The 14333-nt window shown below is 34.6% G+C and overlaps 1 protein-coding gene across 1 annotated transcript in view; it reads right to left on the reverse strand.

Moving 5' to 3' along the window:
- Nucleotides 1-5298, reverse strand: part of LOC138149767 (SAM domain-containing protein SAMSN-1-like) — a 60463-nt gene extending 55165 nt beyond the window's left edge. Inside the window, exon 1 of the mRNA XM_069073036.1 lies at nt 5113-5298. Within this exon, the coding sequence (XP_068929137.1) occupies nt 5113-5169 (57 nt within the window). The 5' untranslated portion in view covers nt 5170-5298. The remainder of the gene's footprint in view (nt 1-5112) is intronic.
- Nucleotides 5299-14333: the final 9035 nt, after the last annotated feature.

Raw genomic sequence — 14333 nt, forward strand, 5'->3', positions numbered from 1 at the left:
GAAGGAAGGAAGGAAGGAAGGAAGGAAGGAAGGAAGGAAGGAAGGAAAAGAAAATAAAATATGCTTAAATTTATACCCTAAGTTTACCTACTATCTATCTGGAGTTGGATAGCATATTTCATCAAAGGTTCTTTGAAATTGCAGTTGGTCAGTGTGTTGATTAGAGTTGTTAAGTCTTTCAAATTGATTATCTTCACAATATTTCTCTTACTGTATAAATTTTTCTGGTTCTCCTCACTTCACTATGCTTATGCATACAAGTCTTCCCAAGCCTTTTCTGAAACCTTTAATTTTATCATTTCTTACAGAACAATTATATTCTGTCCCATTTATCTACCATAACATGTTCAAGCATTTGTCAATTGATGAGCATCCCTTCAATTTCTAATTCTTTGCCACCACAAAAAGAGCTGCTGTAAAAATTTTTGCATATATTGGTTCTTTTCCTATTCATTCCATCTTTTGGGAGTATAGAACTGGTTGTGGTGTTGCTGAGTCAAAGGACATGTACAATTTAACAGTTTTGGGGTCATAGTTCCAAATTGTTTTTCAGAATAGTTTGACTAGCTCAGAGTTCATCAACATTGCATTAGTGTCCTTATTCTCCCACAGCCCTCCAACATTTGTCCTTTTCTTTTTTGTCATCTGATGGGTATAAGATAGTACTTCAGATTTGTTTCAATTTACATCTTTATAATTATTAGTAATTTCAAGTGTTTTTGCATGACCATAGCTTTGATATCTTCCTCTTATAACTATCTATTCATATCATTTAACCATTTATTAATTGGGGAAAGGTCCTTCTTTTGTGAATTTGACTCTTTTATATATTTATACATCACATTCGTATGTAACTTTTATCAGAGAAACTTACTGCAAAGATGTTTTCTCAATTATTTTGCTTTTCTTCTAATTTTAGCTGTATTGGTTTTGCTAATGCAAAAAAAACTTTAATTCTGTGTCATCAGAATGAAACATTTTACCTAGGAGATGGATTCTTAACCAAACAAAGGATAGAAGCAATTAAGGAATGTGAAATAGATGGTTCTAATCATGTGAAACCCCCTAAACTGACTTGTCTAGGTAAGGGAGTTGGAATATTCCTTGGCCCTTCTTGTTACTTCTATGTTTTCCCTCTCCCACCACAAGTCAGTATCTTCTCCTTTGGGATTTATCCAACCCATATGTACCGCATAATCAAAATTCTAGTAGCTATTGCCTAACAAACTCCAGGATTTTTACCTTCTTTCCTCAATGATTTCACACCTTGGCTCAGTCTCTCTCAACTCCTGTCCTCAAAACAGAGGTGTTCAACACACATACTGTACTCACCCAAACACCCTGTTCTCCTAGTTTTTTAATTTACTTATCTTACATAACCTTCTTCATCCCCCCCTCAGCCACACAGAGATAGTTATGCTCTGGAGTTTACTATTACTAAGAAAATCACCACCAAAGTTCATCAATTCAGAGTTTTCTTATCTTACATATATAATATATAATACATATATAATAACTTACGCTGCCAAGTCTTAGACTTGGATCACTTCCACCACCTTATGCCTTCACTACTACTACTACTACTACTACTACTACTACTACTACTACTACTACTACTACTACTACTACTACTACACACACACACACACACACACACACACACACACACACACACACATATATATATTGCTGAATGAAGATAGAGAAAAATCACAAAACCATGTTAGCTTGGTCCACTACAAATTTATGTTGCATAATCTCAATCACACTCTAATTGTTGTTAACTTATTCTGCAGTTGGTGATTCAGTGAAGACAGTGCCTGGTCTATAGTCAAGAATAGTCTTCTTCCTGAGTATAAGTCTGGCCTCAGACACTTATTAGCTGTGTGATCCTGGGCAAGACCCTGGCTCCACATCTGTAAAATGAGGTAGAGAAGAAAATGTCTAACCATTCTAGTGTCTTTGCCAAGAAAACCTTGTATGTGCCCATGATAAGTCAGACATTACTGAAACAAGTTAACTCACTATCCCACCATAGCAGCTCTTCCAAACTAGTGCATCCCTCCCCCAACTTCTCCTGCCTCCTCTCCCTCCCCCTCTATAAGTTGATAAATTTGCTTCATTTTTTACCCCCCCCCCCAAAATGATACCATTTTCTGAAAACTCACTCTTCTCCCTTAGACCTCACCTCACATTACCAAGATGTGTTTTACAACTATTTTCTTCTTCACCCCCATCTCATATAATGAAATAGTCCTTCTTGCCAAAACAAATCCCTCCTTCTGCACAAGTAATTTTATCCTATCCAGTCTTCTTCAGGAGATGCCCTTTCTATCATCTTTACTCTTTCACTTATTTTTAATTCCTCCCTATCTACTGGCTACTTCTCTACTGCCTACAAACATTCCTGTTTCCCCATCCTCAAAAAAAAAATAAATCTTTTTTGCTCTATCCATCCCCTAGTATTCATACTTTATCTCTCCTCCCATTTGTGGCTAAAATTTTTCAACACATCATCTACCATAGGTACCTCCACTTCATTTCCACTAACTCTAATCTTATCGCTCTACCATTTGGCTTCATATCTCATTATTTCACTGAAATTGTCCTCTCTGAAGTTACTAATGTAGCTTTTGTCAATCACCCTCTTCTCCTTGGTATTCTCTTTTCCCAAGGTTAGTGTAACACTTTTCTGTCCCAGTTCTCCTATGTATGTTATTGAATTCTCTCTCTCTCTCTCTCTCTCTCTCCATCTATACACATATATGTGCATATGTAATGCAAATATGTATATATATCCATTTCTCTCTGTGTGCTCAAAGATACGTAATCAAAGATATGAAGTTACACTTTTCCAAAGAATTGTAATATATGAAAAATATGAAAGAATACTGCAAATTACTAATAATAAGGTAAAAGTAAAGCAAAATAACCCTGAGATTTTGCATTCAATTTGGCAAAGATAGGAACAACCAATGGGGGAGGAGTAAAGATGGTCACACTAGTGCATTGTTGGTGAAGTTGTGGTTTAGTACAACTATTTTTAAATGCATATGCAAGAAAAATATTTATAGTAGTAGCACTTTTTTGATAGCAAAGAATTGAAAATGCTTGGAGAATGGTTGAATGACTTATAGTACATGAATAAAATAAAACACTATTGTGTTGTTAAAAATTATGAATATTATAAATACAGAGAAAAATAGAAATCTAGAAAGGAAATGAAGCAGTGGCATAAGTAGAGTCAAGAGAACAGCATATATAATGACTACAACAAAAAGAATAACCATACTCTCCCCATCATGTGATGTGGAAAGAAAACACCCATAAAAACTCATTTTAGAAAGAAAATTATTTAAGAAGCAAATCAAAAATGAAACTCAAAGAAAATAAGTAGAAATTAAATATAGTCTTAAATATAACTTTAAAAGAGAGAATGTGTTAGAGATCATAAAAGCAAAGTATCTGCACGTGGGTTTGTTCAGATATGCATAAATAGATATATAAGTATCTATATATTGATATGGCTAGGAAGCCCATAATTATCTTCTATAAAGGAAATTTCCAAGAACTCCAAATACAAAATTCTATGTTTCCATATGTATAATGTTTTGGTATGTATATTTTTAATAGTCATATTCCTTTATATGGAAGGAAGAATCTACATGAGAAAAATATTTCTACTAAATTAAAATAGTCCAAGTCACCAAGTGACAAAAGCTTCATTTTGTAATTAGCTCAAATATTGTACACTAAAATCAGACATCAAGTAATAATAATATGTCAAGTAGATAAATAACCTAAAATAAGATGATGAACATGAGAAATGATAAAATTTTGACTTTTATCTAGGACTTCTAATGCAACTTCTGTTGCTGTTACTATCTTTGCTACTCTGCATGCATATTTTGTTCCATTATTAGCCTTTTGTTATTTCCTGGTAGAGTCACAAGAAAGGAGACATCTTGCTCTCACTAAAAAATTGAAGAAAAAATAGGATCTTGCTATCAATCCATAAAAAATATTGCTTATGTCAATGTTCGCATACCTGCTTTTCTTCTACAGGATTTTCATCTTTGGAAGAACAATTACTACTAGAAAATACTTGTCCAAGTGTCTTCAAAGAACTTCAGCTATAGACTGTATGTAAGTATTGATTTGTCAAATGTTGAGTAAGCACTCTGTACCATCTGTTAAATCCTCAAATAAGTCTTAGAAATTTTCTTATAAAAGATCTGTTAAGCAATTACAACATACATTTTAATACATTTATTTGAAAGAGATATGATCTCAGCATTTATAAGTCATTCAATACAAATATCAAATCGAATTTTCAATAGTAGAAATACTTATTTTTGTTTCAGACATATTATAAATTGCTTACTTTATGCCAATATTTACAAAAATGATCGTGATTTCTTATATAGAATCATGATTATCAAGTTATGCTTAAAATCACTTATTTACAAGACAAAAATAATAATATCTCTGCTTCAAAGGACTGATATAAAACATTTTGTCATGCTAAAAGTAAGGAAAATACAATATAGTTTGCTGTATTAATAATGTCAGTTTGTTCAAAGAAATATGCAAAATACTTGCTCAACACTCATCCCTATAATAAATACACATTTCCCCCCTGGAAATGTGAAAAAACTTTTTTATATAAAATGTTTCTATTTCTTTATCATTACTGAATTATGAAGGAGTATGTTATTTAGAGGTGAGAAGTATTTTCTATTCTCACAAAGAGGCATTATCAAGCTCACTGTCATTAAAAGTATACATCGTGGTATACTAACACTAACATCTTGAACAGAGAACCCCAAATCAATTTCTTTGAGGTTGAAGATTCACATTTAAGTATCAGTCATAGCTTTTATTGGCCAAATCATCCTAAGGGAAAAAATGAGTGCAAAGGAAGAAGCAGTTGCCAGATAGTATTTGTTTTCAGACCTTGCAATTCTGTTACCTACATTTGCCATTAAACAGTCAACCCTAGTCCTCACTTGTCTTTATTATTAAATAAAAGAAGCCTTTAAAAGACATACATCCCAGTAACGAGTCTTTTTAGCAGCATTCTCTCCTTTTAATTATGCATCATTAACTTACCTTTGGCTTTTGTTGTTTCTCTTTTTCTGAGACATTTGAAGGTTTTCTCTTCAACATTTTAAACTCAGACTTATTCCCAATAGAGCAAGTTTTGAGATGTTAGAGATACAAGTGCCCCATGGAAAAGCACACCATGAATGGTTCGCAGCATCAGCAAAGCTTCAGCCTCCGTTCGCTGCTGCTTCCTCTTTTGGGTCAGGATATGACTTCATCACCTATTTGGTTTAAGTTTTTTTTTTCTTTACGGTAACTCTTTGGTAATTTTATTTTTATATCCCTAAAATTTTCTAACTAATCCCGATATACAGTATGTTTCCATTTGAATTAGAAGAAATAGTGAAATCCTTAAAACAAGCATCAACTCTCATTCTTATTAAATTTAAAAATAAATATTTTGAAAACGGGGGGCTAATGGGAGAGGTTCTGCCACAAAACAAATAAACAACTACAAATATCTGAGGGATTGCTGTTGTGAAACCAGTCTAAAAAGAAAGTAAATATAATTTTCAATTATAAATTTTAAAGTACTCCAGTTAAATTTTACCAAAAACCTATTGCACATGAAAAACAAGAGATGCATTATCTTAATTTGAATCAGCTGAAAACAATTGTGTCCTCATTAAATCCAAGCTAAAATTTAAACTAAGCCCATAGAAATTAATTATTTTAATTATTATAACCATTTTACCAAGAAAACAAAATCTTCATTAACTAGAACAAAAATAAATGAGACCATTATTTAGCCACAGTGATATTTTATTTTCAAACATCAAATATTATGATGGAAAAGTTAACTGTTCAGTGTTCAATGTCAAAATTGGCACCAAATATTTTATTATTTGTTCCCCCACCCAGTTTAAACTCCTTAATCAAAACTGAAGAAAACCAGAACAGTTTATCCTCCTGTGATTCTGAATAAATGAAGCTTTCCATGTTCTCCAAAGGAAGATTTCAAAATATTTCTGGCTATATTAATAATGAATTCTTAGGATAATCCCAAAAGTTTGTTGGGATCTCTCAAAATTTTTGAGGTCAAGGACACACCGTAATCTTGGCTGTCAATTTTCTAGACCAGTGATCTCCAAACTTATTTTATTGTGTAACCTTATCAGCAAAAACTTTTTCAGCAAGTATCCACAAACATATGTTCATTTACTTATTTGTAAATTATATATACAAGTGACTATACTAATAATCATGTACCTTATATGATTTATATAAAAACAAAAATTTAAAAAGGATAAGTTAATGGTAAAGAAATATTTAATACCAGAATCAATGAGGAGTCACTGGTGTTTGAGTAGAAAAGGTACATGGTCAGACTTGCATTTTAGGAAAATCATTTTGGTAGCTGTTTGGAAGATGGATTGGAGAGGGTAGTGACTTGAGGCAGGGAAACCAATTGAGAGGTTACTGTGATGCAGTGAATAGAAGATTGGACTTGGAGACAGAAAGACCTAAGTATAAATCCTTCCTCTGACACTTACTTATCTATATGACCCCAGGCAAGTCACCTAACTTCTCTTAGCTTCAGTTTCCTCATTTATATGTTGGGGATGATAATGGCATGTGCCTCAGAGAGTTGTTGTGAAGATCAAATGTGATGACATATGTAAAGGCTTTTGTAAACTTTAAAGGACTCTAACAACACTGGCTATTATTGTTGCAGCAGTCTAGGAAAGAGGAGGCAGGTGATGAGTGGTGCCTGTGTGAGTAAACAAAAGGGAATGCGTGTAAGAGATGCTATGGAAGTAGCACAATATGCCTTGGCCACCCTCTGGATTTTTTGAGTTGAGGGACAGTGAGGAATTGAAGAGGAAACTGAGGTTGGGGATCCTGATGACTGGGAAAATGGTGCTGTCCTCAATAGAAATAAGAAAGTTTGGAAGGAGAGGGGAATTTTGGGGGGGAGAAGGGAGAAGCAGGAAGAGACCATTTAACACAATCTTCAAGACTGTCACACCCAAACCCTGACCTTTCATTCTTTGTGACTCATCCTATCTCACCCCAAATGAAAAGGGACTGTGGGACCTCTTACTAGTCACTCCCTCAGAAACAGACCTCTGAGAGCTGTTGCAGAGGCAGGAAGGGATCTGGGTATAGGGGTGGGGTGTTCAGCACTTCCTTAATGCTGGGAAAATGTCCCAAATTCATTGCTTGAAAGATGAAAATTGTATGTAAGTGTGTGCGTGCACATGTACATATAGAGTATGACTTATCAGCTACCTCAGGATGGTACATTCTTGGATTATAGGAGTATAGCTTTGTAGAGGGAAGGAATTGAATATAACCTCCTCATTTCACATGTAAGTAAATGAGACTGAGAAAGATGATTTGCATACCTACTGTCTAAAGCAGGATTTCAACTTAGTTCTTCCAGACTTTAAATCCACTGCTCTTCTCTCTCTCTCTCTCTCTCTCTCTCTCTCTCTCTCTCTCTCTCTCTGTCTCTGTCTCTCTCTCTGTCTCTGTCTCTCTGTCTCTCTCTGTCTCTCTCTCTCTGTCTCTGTCTCTCTCTGTCTCTCTGTCTCTTTCTTCTCCCTCCCCCTCCTTCCCTCCTGCAACTCATAGTTGTCTCTAAGTATTATTTGTTGCAATTAAAATAAGTCTGGGAAACTATACAACCCCCCCCTCAATTTTTTTTAACTTGGGTGCTGTTTCATGCCATACAAATATGCTTCTTTAAAAAAAAAAACTTTCATGAAAGATACTATCTCTATCAACACATAATGCAGAAATCACAATTTTATAAAGTTCATAATCAAAAACTTTAAAGAAGGATAATAAATTTATTGTTAAAATTTACAATGCCTAAGAAGATGAAAATGAAAGTTATCATTGGCCATATTCCAATTCTTAGATATTCTACACAGTATAAATAAAAATATTTGAAGTAGTATGCTTTCAGTAAAGAGGAAATTGCCCAACCACAGATTTTTCTGTTGGCCCTCAATTTCTTTAAGTGACAGCTACAATAATATAACAATCATTCAAATAAGCACACTAATTAATTCATTATTTGATTTAGGAGGTAATTTGCTAACTACCTTGCAAAGTGGACTCCTTCAAACTCATCACAGATTTTAATGCATTTTGTTTGAATTCAATAAGATTCCACACAGCTACGCGGGGGGGCCAAAGAATGGGGGTAAAGATATGGAAAAATATGTTCTAGCTATTTGTTGTCAGGAGCAGTGATCTCCAAAGTGGTGGTCATGTACATTTAGGAGACCTTATGGACACACCAAGGAGTAATATTACCAACTAATAGGAAAGTAAAAAAATGTGTCATAGCAGCTCACCCTTCCTCCACCACTCCCCCAGTCTGCTCCCTTCCTCCACTAGGTCTCAAACCTTCTGAGTTGAACTGGCCTTTCAGGGCATTTATAATCTTACCTCTACCTGGGAAAGCACCTCTAGAAAGGTCGTTGCACAGGTCCACCTCCCTCCTCACACACACACACACACACACACACACTATACCACATATGTACAATTTTCATCTTTCAAGCCATGACTTGGGGACATTTTACCAGCATTAAGGAAGTGTTGAACACCCCAAATAAGGCTGAATCCCTCTTTCTTTCAAATGAAATTTGAGGGTTCATTTTCCCAGACCTTTCCCTTAATAAAAATACTTTCTGGAAATCAAAATAGAGCTCTGAAGTTGTATTACATCCTAACAAATTTAAGCTGTTTGCTACTGAAAAATCTGAGAAAACTAGATAGCAAACATTACTGTTAATCACCTCTTAATCATCTTCTAAAAGTGAGAAAGCTAGATATTGAATGACTTACCAAAGTGAGTTAGTGAAATGGATGGAATTAGGTAAATGCTTTGAAAGCTCCTCACACTTTTTCATGCTTAAACCACAGATACGTATTCTTGCTTAAGAAATTTTTCGAAACAGGAAAATTGTGAAAGGACCGTATTAAGCTTCTATGTTTTGTTTTTAACAGTACTTCCATATTATTCTATAATACAAATTGAATCAAGGCCGGGGTGTTTTTTTCCCAAACACAACAGTTAATATTTTAACACAAATTTACATTTTAAAACATTTTAACAAAAAAATGTTTAATTTAAGGTAGTGTAGAATTAATTTATGGAGAACTAAATATAACAAAGAAGAGTCTAAGATACTTAGGAAGGATACTGAAATGTGATTGTTGGAGATTTAGAAATGTGCAAGTAATAAAGCTATAGAACACACAAAAAAAAGAAATTTAAGGAAATGAAAATTTAATTAATGATTAATTATGTGAAAAAGAAAATTTAATCACTCTGAGGAATGGAATTTTTGAGAGTCAGACCTTAGACATCAGCTAGTCCAGTACCCTCTTTTTATAGATGAGTCCCAGAAAGGTCTAGTGAATTTCCAAGGTTATACAAATAATAATAGGTAGTAGAGGTAGAATTTAAGCAGGTCCCTTGAATTCCAGACTAGCTCTTTGTCCTAACCAGTTGCATACTCTTAAATGACGCAATATGAAGAATAGAAATTGATGTTCAGTTGTGTCCACATTGTTTTCACCTGATTTCAAATTATTTCCTTCTGTCTGTCTTATGGATGGAAAAAACATTAGACCAAAGTTTCTTGAAAGTAGGGGAGTGGATCAAGTTCTCAACTTGCCTTATTTTTGCACTCTTTTCAACTCTATTACATTAAGAAGGTAGTTGCAATTTTTCATATCCTTCCTTTACCCATCACAAAGAACTATTACAGAAACTATAAAATAAAATACTTTGGCCCATATCTCAAAGGGGGATCCAAAAGTCACTTAGAGTAACTTACGGTAGTTGAGGAAGAAACTAAAAACCGACTACCTAAAAGACTAGGAGTACTTCCAATTGCCCCAGGTAGAATTAGAAAGAACCTTAGAGGTAATTTAGACAAGAGATGTCAAACATGGTGCCTGTACTGAAATACTACTCTAAATCAGATTAAAATTTAATTGGGAGATATTAACGAAATAAATAAAAATATAATAGAGCACAGACAATATTAATATATGGTTTTCTGCATCAATATGTGGTTACCATGTTTTTATTTGAGTTTGACACCATTATTTAGTCCACCTCTGTCTTTTTTAGATAAGAAAACTTGGCCACAAAGAGATTAGATGACTTTCTCAGAGTCACCCAAACAGTAGTAGAGTTTCAGGGCTGAGATGTGAACACAGACCCTCTCACTTCTAATCCATGTGCTTGAGTTTCCCAGGCAACTTTCAGGGACACCTGTGGCTGATCACTAAGCAAGGTCTACTCCGAGATGACAAAGCAATCCCTTTATTGGCATTTGAGCTGGAAGAGTCATCAGCCCAGCTGACCTTTGGACAAAAGGGATCCCGCTCTAGCACCTTTGTTTCTAGGACTTTCCCTGAGCTACTGGAAGAGAGCTATGTTTGCGACTATCTGGGTAGCATGGGAACTCTTCCCACATAGCCCCCGGAACAGAGAGGTTCAGCCAGATGAGCTGATGCTGCTCCTTAGGGGCCTCGGTTGCCTTTTCTGCTTTTGTGTTTCTTTCTCCACTCATGGATGATTAAACATAGATCCTGAGACAGATGTGTCCAGGCTTGGAGGCAGCTTTGTGAAGTCATGGTTCCTAGGATCCTCAGTCTGTGTTGGTTGCACTTTGGAAGATGCTTCCTATATCTATGGTAATGCTTCTTGGAAGAGAAGTAAACCACTAGCAGAAGAATGGTCTGGTCTCCTTTGCTAAAAGACATGGAACTGAAAGGAATAGGTGCACAGTATAGAGCCAAGGTGAAAATGTAAAACATCCATCCAGAAGACCGACAAACTGCATGAAAACTTAATATTTTAAGCATCAATCTCCCAGGAGAGTAAAACATGAGCAGTTATGTTACTGGTGTTGTTTAAGTCTTCTGTGTGTTAAATATATATTTTGTTTAAAGGGAATAAATAATTGTCCTATGTAACCTCATCTACATGGTATATTTATTACCTTTCTATTTCCCCTTTTGAGAAAGACCCAATACATTAACCAAAATCTAAGCATTATGTAATTTTCCCTGTAGCTCCTAGTTGGGAGTAGTTAGACCCAAGAAGTTCAATGATAATACTGAACTTTCTTTTTAGTGGTCTCGATCCCTCAGAACTAAATTTGTTCATTGTGTGTGGGATCAATGTGGATTCTGAATACAATTGAATCCAATGCCAAATATGAGACTTACTAGCTGTTTGACCTTAGTCAAGTCATTTAATATCACTTGGCTTCATTTTCCTCATATGTAAAAAAAAAAATAGGGTATGGGAATACTAGTACCCCTTAAGGTCTCTTTCAAATCTCCCTCTGTACTCCTCTGACTGGATGAGAGTTTGGGTCATAATTGTGTGATGCTTGATTTGTACATTTTTATATAGAATATTTCTTTATAGTGACTTCGAAAATGTGCTATTATAAATACACTATTAAGTTGACTTGTTTTCTCCATACTTTTTTCACATAAACACTGGAGAAAATCAGGGTATTCTGATCGATAGATGTGATTTGCTGTGTTGTTTTTTACTAAAAAAAGTGTGTGTTTGTGTGTGTGTGTGTTTGGGGGGGAGACTAATATACTATTGCCAAAGAGTTACATGTGTTTCCTTTACCCAGATTAGCTTTTCTTAGACAGGAAAAGAGAGTCTTTTTTCCTTTTTTTTTTTAAATCTTCTGAAAAATTAATGCCAAACTTAAGAAGGATCAGATAATCTTTTGACTGTAAAATTTTTAGACTACATTTAAGTTGGAAGATTATACAAGAAACTTATTCATTGAAAAAAGGGGATGAAAAGCCCTTATAAAATAGACATTGGTGTGTGTGTGTGTGTGTGTGTGTGTGTGTGTGTGTAGTTGGATCTGGAGGGGACAAAGGTTAACTATAATAAATATTATGTTGCTATGACATTACATATGCCATTTATCATTAATACACAAAAATAAAACATGTTATTACACATACTATAGTCTTTGTCCCTCCAAACCCAGTGCCACCACAACGTTGTTATGATTTAACATTTTAACTGTGCATACAAAAGTAGTATATAAAGTTTACACTAACAGAAAAATTCTAATATATGATTTTCCAATAGAAAAATGAGTCATAACTAGAAATTTTCATATCTGATGAAGTAACATAAATAAGTACCTCAAATGTTTTTGAGATCTTTATGAGAAAATAATAGAAATATTAATAATGATGATACAAGACAAATTCAGTTGAGCAGGAGAGGGAATTAATAGAATAATTTCTAAACTACAAAATGAGTGTTAACATTTTTTTTACCCTGCAAATTTTAATGCCCCAGAAGAAAGTTTTAATTGCCCCCACTTCACTTGTGCTTCTTAGATAAAGATTCATTATACAGGCCTTCAAATTTAAGAAAAAATGTCAAAGGAGAATCTTTTCTCTTGGTATACACATGTGATCCTAAAAATATTATTTCACCTTGCCTAATACATGAAGGACTACTGCCATATGCACTATAAGACCCAGAATGAGTCCCAGCTTCCCAGAAATATTTTAAAAAATTGTAATTTCTAAAGCATATAAATCTAGCTTGTGGGAATGAAGTAACAGAATATTTAATTTAAGTATCATCTATTCCTTCTAACTTCTTTTATAAAAGCTTTGTTTATAGTGTTCATTTGCACTAATGAGGAGGGAAAGGAAAAGCTGACTTCCCTAATATGTAACTGATATGACCATAATATGTAGTTATAATATATATGTGTGTATATATATAAATAAAACTATGATATAATGATATATCACCACACTATAACTGAATGAACTTGCACTCATACTGGGGTTAAGGTTAATGCTGGATATCAAAGTTCTTCTTGCATAACTGTTATTCAGAGCGTTCTCTATATGAATAAATAGGGGATCTTATTTTTACTTCAAGAAGTACCATGACAGCTGACCAGTGGCATTTTATTTTCTTCTCATTTTTTGCCTGACAACTTTCAATGTTCAGCGGCATGAAGAAAATAAACTTGTCTGCTTCTCCTCAAACACATGCACACGCACGCACAGCCTTTGCTCAAGGATGTGGTCAGTGTGTGACAAAACTTCCCAGCACTAAGCTCAGCCTCTGATTATCAAGGAAAGTATCTATGTCATGAGTGGTTTTAGCTATTATTGCTTTTGGTCATATGCTACAGTTAGATTTGAATACCTTGTCCACCCCCACTCAATAGCTAGGGGAAGTTAAACTAGAAGGGAAATACCATTCTGTCTTTTTTTAAAAATTTAGTTGCATGAGTAAAGCTCCGGCTCTGGAGTCAGGAGGACCCGAGTTCGGTTCTGGCCTCAGACACTTTAACACCCACACAAAAAATACTAGCCGTGTAACCTTGGGCGAGTTACTTAACCCCAATGGCCCTCCAAAAGGCAAAAAAAAAAAATTAGTTGCAAATTATTTGAAATTTAAAATATATTTTTTAATTTTGCCATATGATCTTTAAACACACAACAATTAGTCCAATAGCGTGTGTCCTCTGCTCTGTATATTGCTGTGTTATATTCAATTCAATTTAATAATAATAATTTATTAAACCCTGCTTTGTGCCAGGTACTTGTGCTAGTCTGGGGACACAAAGACAAAAATGAAACAGGAATAATACATGGAAAAACAGGTCAATAGATAATAACAACAACAAACAGACAAGATTGGTGCAGGGCTCATTATGTTCCAGGTGCTGAAGTAAGCACTTTATTATCTCATTTGCTTCTCACTACACCCGTGGGAGGTAGGTGCTATTATTATCCCCATTTTACAGATGAGGCAAAAAGAGGTTAAGTGACTTCCTCAGGGTCACACAGCTAGTGAATATCTAAGGCTGCAGTTGAATTCAGGTCTTCCTGACTTGAGGCCCAATGCTTGTCCCACTGTGGTACCTATCTGCTAACTAGATAGATAAGTAGGTAGGTAGATGGATAGATGTAAAAATGCAGAGATATGACAACAACACTGCACTGAGACTTTTTTTAGGAAACTCTATGTATGAATGGGTATGGGTGTATTTAGATCTATATAGCTACATATATGTCTTTGTTTATGGTTATGTATGTATTATTTTCTTGTCTATGTACATTTTTTCCCTCAGTAGAATGTATCTGTCCTTTGTGTATATGTTTGTTCCTTAACTTGTGATTTAGTCAGTGTGGGAAATTACCAGCACTAACATAGATCGGAAACCCTTTCT

Source organism: Petaurus breviceps, unplaced genomic scaffold (genome assembly GCF_028583685.1).
Source record: "Petaurus breviceps papuanus isolate PSGF00001 unplaced genomic scaffold, PetGlider_PUasm1.0 90849, whole genome shotgun sequence".
Classification (NCBI taxonomy): domain Eukaryota; kingdom Metazoa; phylum Chordata; class Mammalia; order Diprotodontia; family Petauridae; genus Petaurus; species Petaurus breviceps.